Source organism: Phoenix dactylifera, unplaced genomic scaffold (assembly GCF_009389715.1).
Source record: "Phoenix dactylifera cultivar Barhee BC4 unplaced genomic scaffold, palm_55x_up_171113_PBpolish2nd_filt_p 000346F, whole genome shotgun sequence".
NCBI lineage: Eukaryota > Viridiplantae > Streptophyta > Magnoliopsida > Arecales > Arecaceae > Phoenix > Phoenix dactylifera.
This window is the reverse complement of record NW_024067805.1, coordinates 355576-369438: the sequence shown is the minus strand read 5'-3', so window position 1 is coordinate 369438 and position 13863 is coordinate 355576. Positions and strand designations below refer to the sequence as shown.

Here is a 13863-nt window from a genome sequence, read left to right as displayed (position 1 = left end):
ATAAATAGTATATAATATAATAAAATAATTTATTTATGATTATTATTATATTATATATATGTTTTTTCAATAAGAATGATTATATATTGCGAGGGTGCCATCCCTCGCTTTGGGATATCTAGGCTATGACTAATGGCGGCATGGTGTTACAGGCCAAGCATGCTTATAAAGAGGCTAACGGAGCCGCAAACTAGGTAGCCTCGTACGTGGTTAATCACTCCGGAAGTGTCTTGTAGGTTGGAAAAAGAGAGTTGCCTAAAACGCTCAGTGATTTGTTATTTTCTGACTTTATTAAATATGTCTGTACTAGAGCGGCATGAATTATCCATTTTAGCCAAAAAAAAAAAAAAAAAGAAAGAAAAAAAAAAAGAGAAGAGAAAGAAGAAGCACAAGTGCCTCTTTCACTCTTCACTAGGTTGTGCACTTATGCTCCGGAACTGCTTTGGATGGTCCTAAAGCTATTGCTTTTAGACTTTCTTCGCTTTTCATGTACTCCTATTCTCTTGTAAATTCCTCCGTAACTTATATTTCTTTTAATAAATTTCTGGCGGAAGTTTTTCACTTCCTCCCTCATTCGGAATCAGCACCAATATCACCTTTCCCCTTCCAACATATCACCATTAATGCCAATCAATTTCTAAAACTCTTCTTGGCTTGGGCTCGACGTCCACATGGATCCTTGTGCTCCTAAAATATGCAAGCCATTTGCTCCAGAAGATAACCTAACATGGGCATGTCTCCACTGTGGCTTGCTTTGCTTGAAAAGGCTTAAGATATCTGATCCAATCTATATCCTATATTTCAGACTACAATTTGGCATCGTCATCCTTCTACTTGATGCACCCAACTTCGTTGGAAACTAATGAAGGGATGTCTCCCAAGAGGATATTGCTGAGGCCGCAGCTTAGTTTTCCTTTGGCCATAATTAGATATGGTTTACATATATAAGCCGCCTAAAATTGAGTGAAGTTTAATGGATCTTTATGTTGCTCCAGATTTAGTTTCATAGTTCAGAAAAAATTGATGGCTGGAAATTGTGAGACTTTCTTTTTTTTTAATGTGCGTGGGACTTCATACATTTGGACCCCGGATCATAGCTTGCTTCTACTACTACATTTGAAAACAACATTATGGTATGACGAGTCACTAGATAACACCTTGGACTTGGTTCCCTTTATTAGCAAAGGTTTGGGGAAGGGCTTTTATACTCAAGGCTTCTGTTGTGTTTCTTTTCGTCATTGCGCTATGAAAACAGACAAAAGCAATAATGCTTCCTCTGAATCATTGTTCAATGCCAGTAAGAAAGCTTTGCAAATGGATACTGATTCCAATAGATGGTACAAAACGCAAAGTTGTGTTTGAGTAGCACTCGAGAATCAGTAATCACTGGGATCTAAGTACTGTAAGGCTCACTTAGGACACAACTAATAGTGCCCTGTTTTGCTTTCAGTTGCTTCCACATGTGGATGGTTTTTTATTCTATGCATGGAACTGCCAATTATACCGATTCAGTATTGATATTCAATATGAATGATGCACATTCAGTATAATAAACAAATTTCATATCGTACCGTACCGATATATTGTACTAGTGTGGACCGGTACGGAGTCTGGTACCGAGTTGGTGAATCTTGGACAAACCTATGATGATAGATTACCTCTATCCACTTGAAGTAGTTGATCAAATTTGCGCACTGATAGAGGAATTCTTGGATAATGAGTTTAAGTAGGGGTGAAAGTGAACAAGATAATATCCGTCCGGATCTGTCTTTATATCCGAATCTATCTAGATATTGATTGAAATTTGGGCATCCGATAAATATCCGTATTTGTATCCATATCTGTCAAGGAAAAAAGATATGAATATAAATAGACACCCATCTTATTCGTATCCGAAAATCTGATTCTAATTGTAATCCTATTTAATTTTATATGGTACTCATAAACTTTTAAGAAAAATAAATGACCATATTAATAAGTTATTAACTTTATTTATCATCCACTTAGTAATACTTTGATTCTACAGTCATAAAGTTTAATTATCCGATTTATATATATATATTTATATTTATATTTTTGGTATCCAATTTGTATCCGTATTCATTTAAAACAAATACGAATATAAATTTTTGTATTCGACTAACATTCGTATCCGTATATATATTCGTCAAATAAAACAAATATAGATATGGATATGCTCGTATCCGATCCGATTTCAGTCCTATGTTTAAGCAACAAGAGGATTGAGACAGAAGGAAGTGGATGTCTCCGGCATCTAGCAAAATAAAGGTAAAACTGGTAGAGCCATCACGATGATGGAAAGCTGTTGGCATCCATTGCTAAAAACAATCGAAGCTTTGGTAGCGAGAGAATGTATTAAATTTGGGTTGGATATTGGTTTGCATGGCTTTGAGGTGAAATAATACGACTTGGATACTACACTGGAAACGTACGACCATAGAATGGCAGTTTGTGATTCAACAGAGCAAACAGGAAACAAATGCCATTATCTACTCTACAATTGTTTAGTTCCTTCAAAATTTTCCATGGGCCTTTACCTGCATGCGAGTGGATTGAACCCAGTTAACTGCATGAAGTCAGTGTCACAGTGAGCTGGCTTTTGAGGTCCTGGACCTAACTCAGCTTCACATAATAAATCAACCTGTGAGCCAACCCGTTTCTTTCACTTTTTTTTTGTTTGCTTGCTTTGCAGGGCACTAATTCTTTTTTTTTGGTACACTGATATCTACTCTACAATTGTTTAGTTCCTTCAAAATTTTCCATGGGCCTTTACCTGCATGCGAGTGGATTGAACCCAGTTAACTGCATGAAGTCAGTGTCTCAGTGAGCTGGCTTTTGAGGTCCTGGACCTAACTCAGCTTCACATAATAAATCAACCTGTGAGCCAACCCGTTTCTTTCACTTTTTTTTTGTTTGCTTGCTTTGCAGGGCACTAATTCTTTTTTTTTGGTACACTGATATCTACTCTACAATTGTTTAGTTCCTTCAAAATTTTCCATGGGCCTTTACCTGCATGCGAGTGGATTGAACCCAGTTAACTGCATGAAGTCAGTGTCTCAGTGAGCTGGCTTTTGAGGTCCTGGACCTAACTCAGCTTCACATAATAAATCAACCTGTGAGCCAACCCGTTTCTTTCACTTTTTTTTTGTTTGCTTGCTTTGCAGGGCACTAATTCTTTTTTTTTGGTACACTGATATCTACTCTACAATTGTTTAGTTCCTTCAAAATTTTCCATGGGCCTTTACCTGCATGCGAGTGGATTGAACCCAGTTAACTTGCATGAAGTCAGTGTCTCAGTGAGCTGGCTTTTGAGGTCCTGGACCTAACTCAGCTTCACATAATAAATCAACCTGTGAGCCAACCCGTTTCTTTCACTTTTTTTTTGTTTGCTTGCTTTGCCGGGCACTAATTCTTTTTTTTGGGTACACTGACAGCTCACACTAGTCTTGCGTAAGCATGGCCAACTGAATCAAAACACAAAATACTCCACAGCGGTGGAAGGATAGGTACGCACTGGGTCAAGAAAGTCTCTCCAGAATAATGAACAACAAAGAAGACGACTCAGTCAGCAGCTCTGTTCGTCTTCCGAAACATATACATCGTTTGAAAGACATCACACTTGCGCAGTAACCGCCGGACGTCCTTTAAAAGCGGATGGTCGAAAATCTCCGACCCCTCCTATAGAATCCACTCAACCACTTGCACTGAGCCCCCCTTCAAGATGATGCACCGAGCCTCCAGAACTCGCCTCGCATAGGAGACACCCTCCCATGCGGCCCTTTCACTTGTTCTACTGTCATATTCTATCAACTCAAAATGCAGTTCTATTTTGGGGTTCCCTCGATTAGTGCTAAGTAGATATTCAAAGAGAGTTGGCTATTCTTCTACCAGAAGGATGGAGGTCTCCATCCTATCAATCTAAAATCAATGATGAAGATCTCATATAGAGGATCCATGGTGGTGATTACGATCTATAACAAAAAAAAAAAAATCTTTGAAACCAAAATCATCTCTTTTAGAGATCATTTACCTATGCATCAAGTGGCTTATATATATAGTTGAAATATACATTTTATATTAAATTCTTGCAAAAAAGGTTTATAATTTGAAATTTAATGATAGATTATTCTAATTAAGAATCCAAACCATTGAACATGATGCACACTATAAAAATGTCCGGAAAGAACATTTATATATTTGGCTGCAAATTTAAATTTTTGGTTAGTTTTTCATATTTTTCTCTATTTAAAATGATTATTAATTGGTTTACATATCCCACACGACCTAGAAATTTTTTTTTGTTATTATATTTTTTTTATATTTTCAAGAAAATTATATCCATATGGATATATAACTTCTATGGATCTTAGAAAACCCTCCCTATAGATACCCTCCCTATCGATCGTTGAGAAATTAATGAAGCTTTTCTTTTAGTGGGTATACTCTATGTTTTGTTTCTGCGTGGTGAATTCTGTTGCTTTGGTGAATTTTGAGAAACAGCAATGAGGCTAATTAATAGAGTTCTTGGTCATGGAGCATCTTCAAAGTGTTGACCTGTAAAATCCTTGGTGACAATGGAGACTTCTTCATAGCAAGATAAAAAGCTACTAATTATCCATTTTTTTAAATTATTTTTAACATCTATAATCTTAATATTTTGTTTTTAAATTGATAGTTATTTTTAGATTCTAGGTTTTAGATTTAATTTTGTAGCATCACAAACCTAGTCGTTTATTGGGTAACTCTAAAGTTTGCGCTAGGATCTGCATCATGCCACCCAACTACTAATATAGTAGGTGTTTGGATAGACCGAGAGCTATTGCTTGTTGGGTTAGAAACTTCTAATGAAAAATTTCAATGGGATGGGCCAAAATTTTTGACCAGTAACATCGCTCATTCGAACCTATGACCTCATTTAGATCCGAGGGAATGTACCATATTTCCTCCAACCCCAGCAGCTTTGCCACCACCATATCTCCTTCGTCGCCCATATTGTAGGACACCTCTTGCAAGGGTTTAGGGGAGTCATTTTTTTGCTTGGGTTGGGCCAAATCAGATCTAGGCTTAAAAAGTCTATATTTGGATTGAACTCTTTTTGTGTTGGAATTTAGTAAAAAATATAAGGCTCAGTGTCATAGTCTCACATTAACTAATAAAAGGGGTACCACATAGTTTATTAGCGTAGGCCAATCCTTCTCCCAATAGTTTAGGTTTTTTGACTGTTAAAACCCTAACAAGTGATATTAGAACTAGGCTCATTGTGTGTCACAATCTTTCTTAGTAATGTGGGCTCCTCACTCAAGGATACCAGAGTTGAGGAGGACTCGACAAAGTCGAGTATGTCTCGAGCCAAGGGTGGGCACTTTTCTCTCAAGTAGGAGCCAACTATGACGAGGCCGTCACGAGGTTAGGTGGGGGAGATCATCATAATCCCACATTGACTAATAAAAGGATGCCACATGGATTTATTAGCCTAGGTTGGTTCTCTTTGGAATAATTTAAGCTTTTGGGCTGTGAGTCTCTGACAAGTAGTGTTAGAGATAGACCTATTGTGTGTCACTCACCACCTTTATTGGTCATGTGAACCCCTCACTAGGGGATGCCAGTGTTGAGGAGGATCTAGTCAGGTCAAATAGGACTTGAGCCATAGGTGGGATCCCATCTCTCAAGTAGAGCCATTCATGATAGGGGCATCACGAGATTGGATGGAAGAGATTGTTACAATCCCACACTGGCTAATGAAAGGGGTGCCACATAGTTTATTAGTCTGGGCCGGTCCTCTGCTGGTCCTCTTCCCAATAGCTTAAGCTTTTGGACTATGAGTCCACAGAAAATAGTATTAGAGCTAGGCTTATTGTGTGTTACAACCTTTATTAGTCATATGAACTTCTCATTAGGAGATATAAAGATCAAGAAGGACCTAGTAAGTAAAACTCGGGCCAAGGGTGGACCCTTCTCTCTCGAGTAGAAGCCAACTATGATGAGGGTATCAAGAGGTTGGATAAGGGAGATTGTCATGGACTAACATTGATTAATAAAAGTGTGCCATATGGGTTTATTAACCTGAGCCAGTTCCTTCTTGTAACAGCTTAAGGTTTTGAGCTACAAGTCCATAACAAGTGGTATTAGAGCCAAACCCATTGTGTGTCACTACCTTTATCGGTCATGTGAACCCCTCTCTAAGGGATACTAAGGTCGAGAAGGATTAGATAGGATCAAATAGGACATGAGACATGGGTGGCGTCCTCTCTCTTGAGTAGAAGCCAACCATGGTGAGGGTGTCATGAGATTGGATGGGAGAGATTGTTAAAGTTCTACAATGATTAATAAAAGTAATACCACAAGAGTTTATTAGCCGGGGCTAAGCCTCCTTCCAATAGTTTAAGCTTTTAGGTTATGAGTCTATGGCAAGTGGTATTAAAATTGGTCTATTGTGTGTTACAATCTTTATTAGTCATATGGTCCCTTCATTGGGCCATGGGTGGGCTACCTTCTCTCGAGTAGGAATTAACCATGACGAGGGCATCACAAGATTGGATAAGAGAAATTGTCATAGTCTCACATTGACTAATAAAGGGTTGCCGCATGGGTTTATTAGCTTGAGCTAGTCCTTCTCCTAAAAGCTTTAACTTTTAGGTTTGAGTCCATGACATCAAGGTAACCTAGTGGCTATAGAGATTTGATATTTGTTTTGAACTAGGCCCAACTTGACCTAATACTCAGATATATTGGCAATAGTGCTATATGTATGGCCAAGATATTATGGGAGAGGCATAGTGGTGGCGCAAGAAAATAAAGGAGCTCAAGCACACTTGCTTAGAGGATGTTGACACCTATCGCCAAGAAAATTGGATGCACCAATCAGGCATTTTTAGTAATCGATCATGTGTCACAAAGATCGTGCACGGGCGTTCCACCCGCACACCATGATCGTGGCTGAACTGTTGCCAATTGGAGGAGAGTTGAAATTTGAGGAACTCTCCACGCACATTTAGGGCCAGCTATGTGGTGGGTTTTGACTGGTTGGTCAGAAGTTTTCATGGCAAGCTCTCACTAAAGATGACCACTATATCGGCTGTGGTCGGCTTCAAGGCGTATCACCTATATATTTTAGGCTCATGGTAGGTTAATATAAACTTGATTTTGAGGACAATAATATGGAAGGTGGTAAGTAGTAAACTGAAGATGAAATATCCCATGGGGCACATATAACTCGAGTTGCATGATATTGAATTCTATTCTTAGTATTTGGCTTGGGTATTGAATATGCTAGTGTTATGCGCGCACAATGCACAAAACATAAAGAATTTTCGTTATAGTCTATATCAGATAAGCCGGTTTTAGCTATAGTTATTGTATAATACATAAACAATAGTGATTGATACTATGATTTTACCGATTCAACCTTCCAAACAGGGAAAATCGTATGGTGGGCCAATGATTTGGAATCGAAGTGCAGAGGGAGATCCGTATGTGAAGCGACAGTTCATGCAGCCGTTGGATCTCATTAAGTCCTCGCCATCAAATAATAAAATCGGATTGTGGACGCTTCTAGAAATAATAAAATAATAAGTCCTCCTGATTTGGCACTCGTCTCCTCCACCTCGAACGCCGTACCATTATGATTCGGCTATAAATGGGTCAGGCCGATCCATGACTCAACCCGCCCCCTATATGATCCGACCTTGTTTGAATTTTAGAACCCGTGGAGCTCGGTAGGATTCGGATCGGGATCGGGTCCACCCAATCTCGATTCGGATTCGAATTCAAATCTGACCCGACTCATATTCTTTGCTTGATGTTATTTACTATTATATAGTGGAACTTTGAATATAAAATATACAGATTCGGATCCGGATCTGTATCCGATCCGAACTTAATCCGACTCCGATCCGATCCGAATAATCTATCGGATCAAAATTTGTAGGCATAGATCCGATCCGATTCAATCTGATTTTCAATCGAGTCTCGATCCAAAATTAGAATTCGACAAAAAAATTTGGTCGGATCGGCTCACTCAGGACCGGCCCGCCCGGACCCATTTCACCTACCAATTCCCATCTCCATAATTTGTTAGGAAGCGACAGTGTGTCCTTCTACTTGACGACTCCACTCCTCCAAACTTCTCCCCCATCTGAAGGAAGGAAGGAAAGCAAGCAAGCGGTCACGGCAATGGCTTCTTGCAGCTCTCTCCACGGAATCCTCTTCCTCCCTTTCGCAAACAAAACCCCCAAAATTATCGCATCCGCCGTCGCCGTTATAAGCCATTCCACCGCTGGAAATGGTATCGCTTGGAAGCGGCTCTCCGCGATCCGGTGGAAGAGCGTCAGATCGGTCTCGGCGCTGGCGTCCTCGTCGACGGACGACCTCCGGCCGGCGTTGGATGAGAACCCGGAGGGCATCATCTCCGGCGAGTGGCCGGAGAACTTCTCCCTCCTCAGCTACGACGACCTCCGCGCCTACCTCGATACCCAAATCATCAGCGAGCAGGTCTACTTCTTCTTCTTCTTCTTCGCTTTTGTTTCTTCTTGTAGTTCTTGAATTTGTTGGGTTTTTCTTTTTTTTTTTTTGGTGGCAGATGAAGCCGACGGCGCTGTTGGGGGAAGTGATGTCGACGCAGATCCGGACGGCGACGGCCGACCAGACGCTGGAGGAGATCGATCACCACTTTGAAGTCGTGTCGGGGCTTCCAGTGATCGACGCAGAGCTCAAATGCATTGGAGTGGTCTCCAAGCAGGACAGGGCCAAAGCCTCCCATGGGGTTAGTTCTATTCTTTCTCTTGGTTTATTCATAATAATTAGATGGATTAGGACTTTTCCATTAAAAAAGAATGGATTTTTTTTCCTTACTTTCTCATGATTGAGGGATTTTTCATCTGTTTCCTGGGATCCGACAGATTACTCTGTGTATCATGAAATGACAAGGCTGAGTAATCAATTCTTCGTCCAATTACAGAGTGGAACAGATTTGAATACCAATTCATAAAAATTCTCCTGTCAGATATATTAATTTTTCTCAGTTTCTCCAAACCCCTAGCTAGAGTCAGAGTGGATCTTTAAAAAGTTCACTTGAATCAGCGCCTGCAATTTTTATAGGATTTTGAAATCGGAACCTTCTTAGCACAGTAGCATTCACGGCATGAACTTCTGTACTTTGTAGAAAATGGAATACTAAGAAGGGAGAGAGCATCTGTCATGTGGCTAGTTGCTCTTGGATCAGTAACTCAAGGAGTATCATGAGATGCACAATGAACAGATAGAGTTCTCAAGTATGCCACAACTGCATTGGAACCATTTTGGTGGTGTAATATGATAAGCTTTAAAAAGCTAATTCTTGATCTCTCCTTGTAGCATTAGTCAATATCTTCATACTGATCACATTCTACCAGCTATTTGCAATATGATTTTTGTGATTGTGCTTTGTGCATTTAATATTGCTGATTGAAATCTACGGTTCTATTGCAAACACTATGACATTCATAGCCTCATCCAGCAATGCTGCAACCTTCCACTAGATAAGCATGCGGATCTTTCTCCCGATGAGTGTGCTGGTGGTGAGACATATGCTTTGAAGACAAGCATGTGCTCTATGTAGAGAAGGAAGCTTGTTTCTAGTCACAAATTGACCCTTCAAGTGCTTATAATTGGAACTGAGTCCTGTAAGAAATATGGGAACTCTGTAGTAAGGATTAAACTGTTGTGTATTGTGCACGAAACGGTTAGGCCAGGATGGTGTATATTCGAATGACACAATTAACAAATAATGTTATGAAATACAAGTGTGCGAAAGTAATTTGGAAGAAACAATGCTAAGGTATGCTGGTCTGTTCTCTTTTTTCTTTTTCCTTTTAAAAAATGAACTAATTTTAATTGCTTTACTGCATACAGACACGTTTTAAGTTAATAAATAAGCTCTGACTAATTTATAGAAATTTAGAATGATGAATTAGTTATGATAGTTATTTTAGTTGAACATGTGAATTTCATAATTTCAAACCACTGTGACTCTCTTATGTTCAATCATGTGTACATATTGGACTCAAAGTCATTTTTAATATTCTTCAGTTCGTCATGACTAAGGGAAAGGTCCAAAAGATTGACATGTGATACACAGATGCGACCATACATTGCAAGCTACTTTTTTCCCAAACCTCATCACACTGTCACACAATCTCTATCATGTGCCTATAGTTTCCCTTACCTTAGCAGCAACCCAAGTTTGGATTTCGAATCCTGCCATTTGCTATATGAACCAATCACCTGCCAAGTGATGACAATCATATAATGGAATGGAATTCACAGGGATTAAACATCAATTCATTGGTTAACTTGGCTCTCTGGAACCTACAAGTAAGGGCTTTATGACTGACAAATCAAGTCATTATCATCAATTACCTTGGAGACACTTGTTCGTTTGCCCTTAGTGGAAAACTATGACAGGCGCATTCTAAATACTGAATGAAATGGATAATCAACATCACTTGGAAATGCAGCTATGCAAGACCAGTTATGACATATACAATATTTGCAGAGCACAGTTGCGGTAGGGCAAGCAGCATGGCCTAAGAGAAGTAACCTTTGAAAAGCTACCAGTTGCACATGCACTCTCGTCAGATATCAGACTTCGATTGCCTTTGGTTTGGTTTGGCCAAACACCTACCGAACTGAGATAACAAAACCTTTGAACTGATTTTGAAGATAGAAACATACACTTGATTGCTTCAAAGTGAAATGGAGGGATGCTCTTATTTATGTGATATGGCCATTACCAGTTGCACACGCACTCTTGTCAGATATCAGACTTCGATTGCCTTTGGTTTGGTTTGGCCAGACACCTACCGAACTGAGATAACAAAACCTTTGAACTGATTTTGAAAATAGAAACATACACTTGATTGCTTGAAAGTGAAATGGAGGGATGCTCTTATTTATGTTATATGGCCATTACCATTAGATGTCATAGAAATTTACTGTTTCTTTAATTGTTCCTCCATTACGTTGTTTCACCGGTTCATACCGAACTCCCTTCCATGGAAGTGATCAACATGTGACTATTTATATACTTCTTGGCCGAGAAGGGCTAAGCATTGTTTCAGAAACCAGTCCCTGTGCAGCATGATTACAGAGCCAACTGAATTCTATCAATTGAAATTTCTCTTTTATTCAATTAAAGTTCTATGATAAAATATTGTATTGCTTTACATTTTCATAGATATTCTAATGCCCTGACTGATCCATGCATAACAAAATCTGGCGGTGGAGTGGCAGTTTTTGTGGTTCAGTATTTGTATGGTAACATTTGTATAAGAAGTTAATTTTACTTTTCCTATCTCTCCTATCTCTCTTCGCTCTGCTTAATTTTCTGATAGGATATTCTTGGTTAAGCAGTCGAAATCAAAGGTTGGTGAAGTCATGTCCTCTCCTGCCATCACTTTGTCACCTGACAAGACAGTTTTGGGTAAGTTTTTATATTGAACCTCCTTCCTTTATGAACATAATGGTCTATGCGATTCCACAAAATTTTAGAAATATTCGTGTTTCTTGGTTGCCATATTGTGCAGATGCTGCAGCTTTAATGCTTAAGATGAAGATCCATAGGATACCAATCCTAAATGAAAAACAACAGCAAGTTGTAGGTAAGACATATATACATGAAGACAAGACTGTTCTCTGTGGATCAATGTAAGGTCAGCTGATATAAACCATCTAACATGTGCTTAAACAGGGATGGTTACTCGGACCGACATATTCCAGGCACTGGAAACCCAGGTGGTGTAAGCTCTCTGTTTCATAAGAATGCTGACCTGCTCTGTAAATATGAAAATAAGTTAAAAGATGCACATAAAATCTACGCAGCTGTGAATATGTGACTCCAAATTGTGTATTGTATGATATGTCCTGTTCTTTTCTTTGTGGTGAAGCTGCTCTTGTTGTGGACCTGAAATGCTTAGAATGCAAACCTCGATTTACTTTAGCTGTCACTGATAGTTTACTTTGGCTGCATGCTTTAATTGAACTTGGAAAATTCAAGGAAAACGGGCCTTGCTGCTATTATTGTTTTATCTTTGCATTATGTGTCCCGCTGGTAGATGGGATAAGAAATACTGTAATCAATTCAAGGATGTCCTTTCCCCCTTTTCTCCATCATGTGTTCTCCTGTCAGGTTGTATGGTGCTTCTACTGTTGAGGTTCAATTAGATGGCGAGATTCAATGTCTCTGAGCTCTCTAATCTTTGTAGTAAAACAAACTGTAGTGCCCAAACTGTAGTTGGACTTTCATTATAGGTTTGGTGTTTACTGTGCTGATTCAAGTCATGTTGTATCAAAGAGATATATTACTTCGTTAAGGCTTGATTCCAAAGTATATGAAGTATGTGAGTGGAAGTCTGTACTTGATAAAGTGAAATACAGAGGCCTAATATAATAATATGTATGTATATATATATACATGTGAAGGTGTATGGCAGGCTATGCTTCCGTTAATTTATTGTTTTAGATCTTTTTGTGCTTCTATTTTTGATTTATTTTTGTGGCATTGGAAGGATGATATCATTATATTTTTGCATAAAAGTTCATCTCCGACCTTGTTGCCTCTTCTTATGTTTCTATAGCAGTATATGCTTCTCTCCTGCATCAGGGTGATTTAATGCTCTTGGGTCTGATTCCAGCCAAGGTGGTTTTTGCGCAAAACCAAGATAAGCGTTGCCAGTTGCCTCCTGCATAATATTCTAACCACCACCAATCAATTGGTGAGCAGGCAGGCAATGCTTCCTGTCACAGTATATTGTTCGTGTTTGCTCTGTTGCGTTGCAGTTATTATCCATGATGACATGCGAATGTGGTGTTGGCGTTGATCACATCTGAAGAATTTCATGCACCACTAGTAGGTGGCTGCATCTAGCTTCAATTATGAGACTATGGTCGCTATCCATCGAAACTTTCCAAGAGGCATGCTCGTTAGGTTCGATACCTTGACACCATGATTGGATGGGAGGTGGGATGGCCCTGTGGTTTAATAATTACATTTTATGGTCAATGGTTATCATGGCCTGCAATAGAGCAGCGGACTCCTAATGATCAGACTGTAGAGCCATGCACATACGATGTTGATCGAGTCTGATGAGTTCCATGCACTACTTGCAGGCTGATGTATCTAGGTTCACTTTATCAGACCAGAGAATCTGGTTACAGACCCTATCAAAACATTCCAAGGAACATGCTTCTTGGGTGTGATGCCCTGTATGGTCTAACGAGTTCATGCGCGTTGTGGTCATTGAAGTGGACTATTGAAAGCCCGAGTGCTGTGCTCAAAGTGCGGAAGGGAACCTTGTGCTCATTAGAAATCTTGATGGTCTGGTCCATCCATTTTCATTTTCATTCGTGTTATTTTGTGATATCACTATTGTGATCAAAGTGTGCCGTCATAGTATCAGATCCTGTATTGATACTATACTAGTATTGTATCGGTATGATACGGTATAAAACTTTTTTAGCATACTGAATATTGGATATATACCATCCGTATTGGGATAGCGGTACCGGAACTGATATGTTTATGATATGTTACTATATATCCGCTTAGTTTAGGCCCAATACGGGCGTATTTTGATTGGCCACTCACCATTGGCTTCCCATGGGGCTGGTTGGGCCACACCACAGAAGTAGCCCTTTCCCCAAAACAACCCCACCAAAAGCCAGAAAAGACAATTGGAGAAAGAGGGTCTGCTTTCTCTTCATCCCACATGTGATTCATTAGTCCAAAATCTAATCTGATACCAGCTTTTTCGGTAGGCTTCTTTTTATCGACCAGACCCCCAAACCCATGGCCCTTAAGATCTGGTT

The 13863-nt window shown here is 39.5% G+C and overlaps 1 protein-coding gene across 2 annotated transcripts; it reads left to right on the top strand.

The window, feature by feature from the left end:
• Positions 1–8092: 8092 nt before the first annotated feature.
• Positions 8093–12002, top strand: LOC103723298. 2 transcript variants are annotated; one of them, XM_039118426.1, is made up of 6 exons: positions 8093–8511; positions 8600–8782; positions 11290–11313; positions 11410–11479; positions 11583–11657; positions 11747–12002. In XM_039118426.1, exons 1-6 carry the CDS (start codon positions 8194–8196, stop codon positions 11797–11799), a joined length of 723 nt encoding a protein of 240 aa, XP_038974354.1. In that variant the 5' UTR covers positions 8093–8193; the 3' UTR covers positions 11800–12002. The 2 variants fall into 2 exon arrangements, with proteins under 2 accessions (XP_038974354.1, XP_008812400.2); XM_008814178.4 differs by lacking the exon at positions 11290–11313.
• The last annotated feature ends 1861 nt before the right edge of the window (positions 12003–13863 follow it).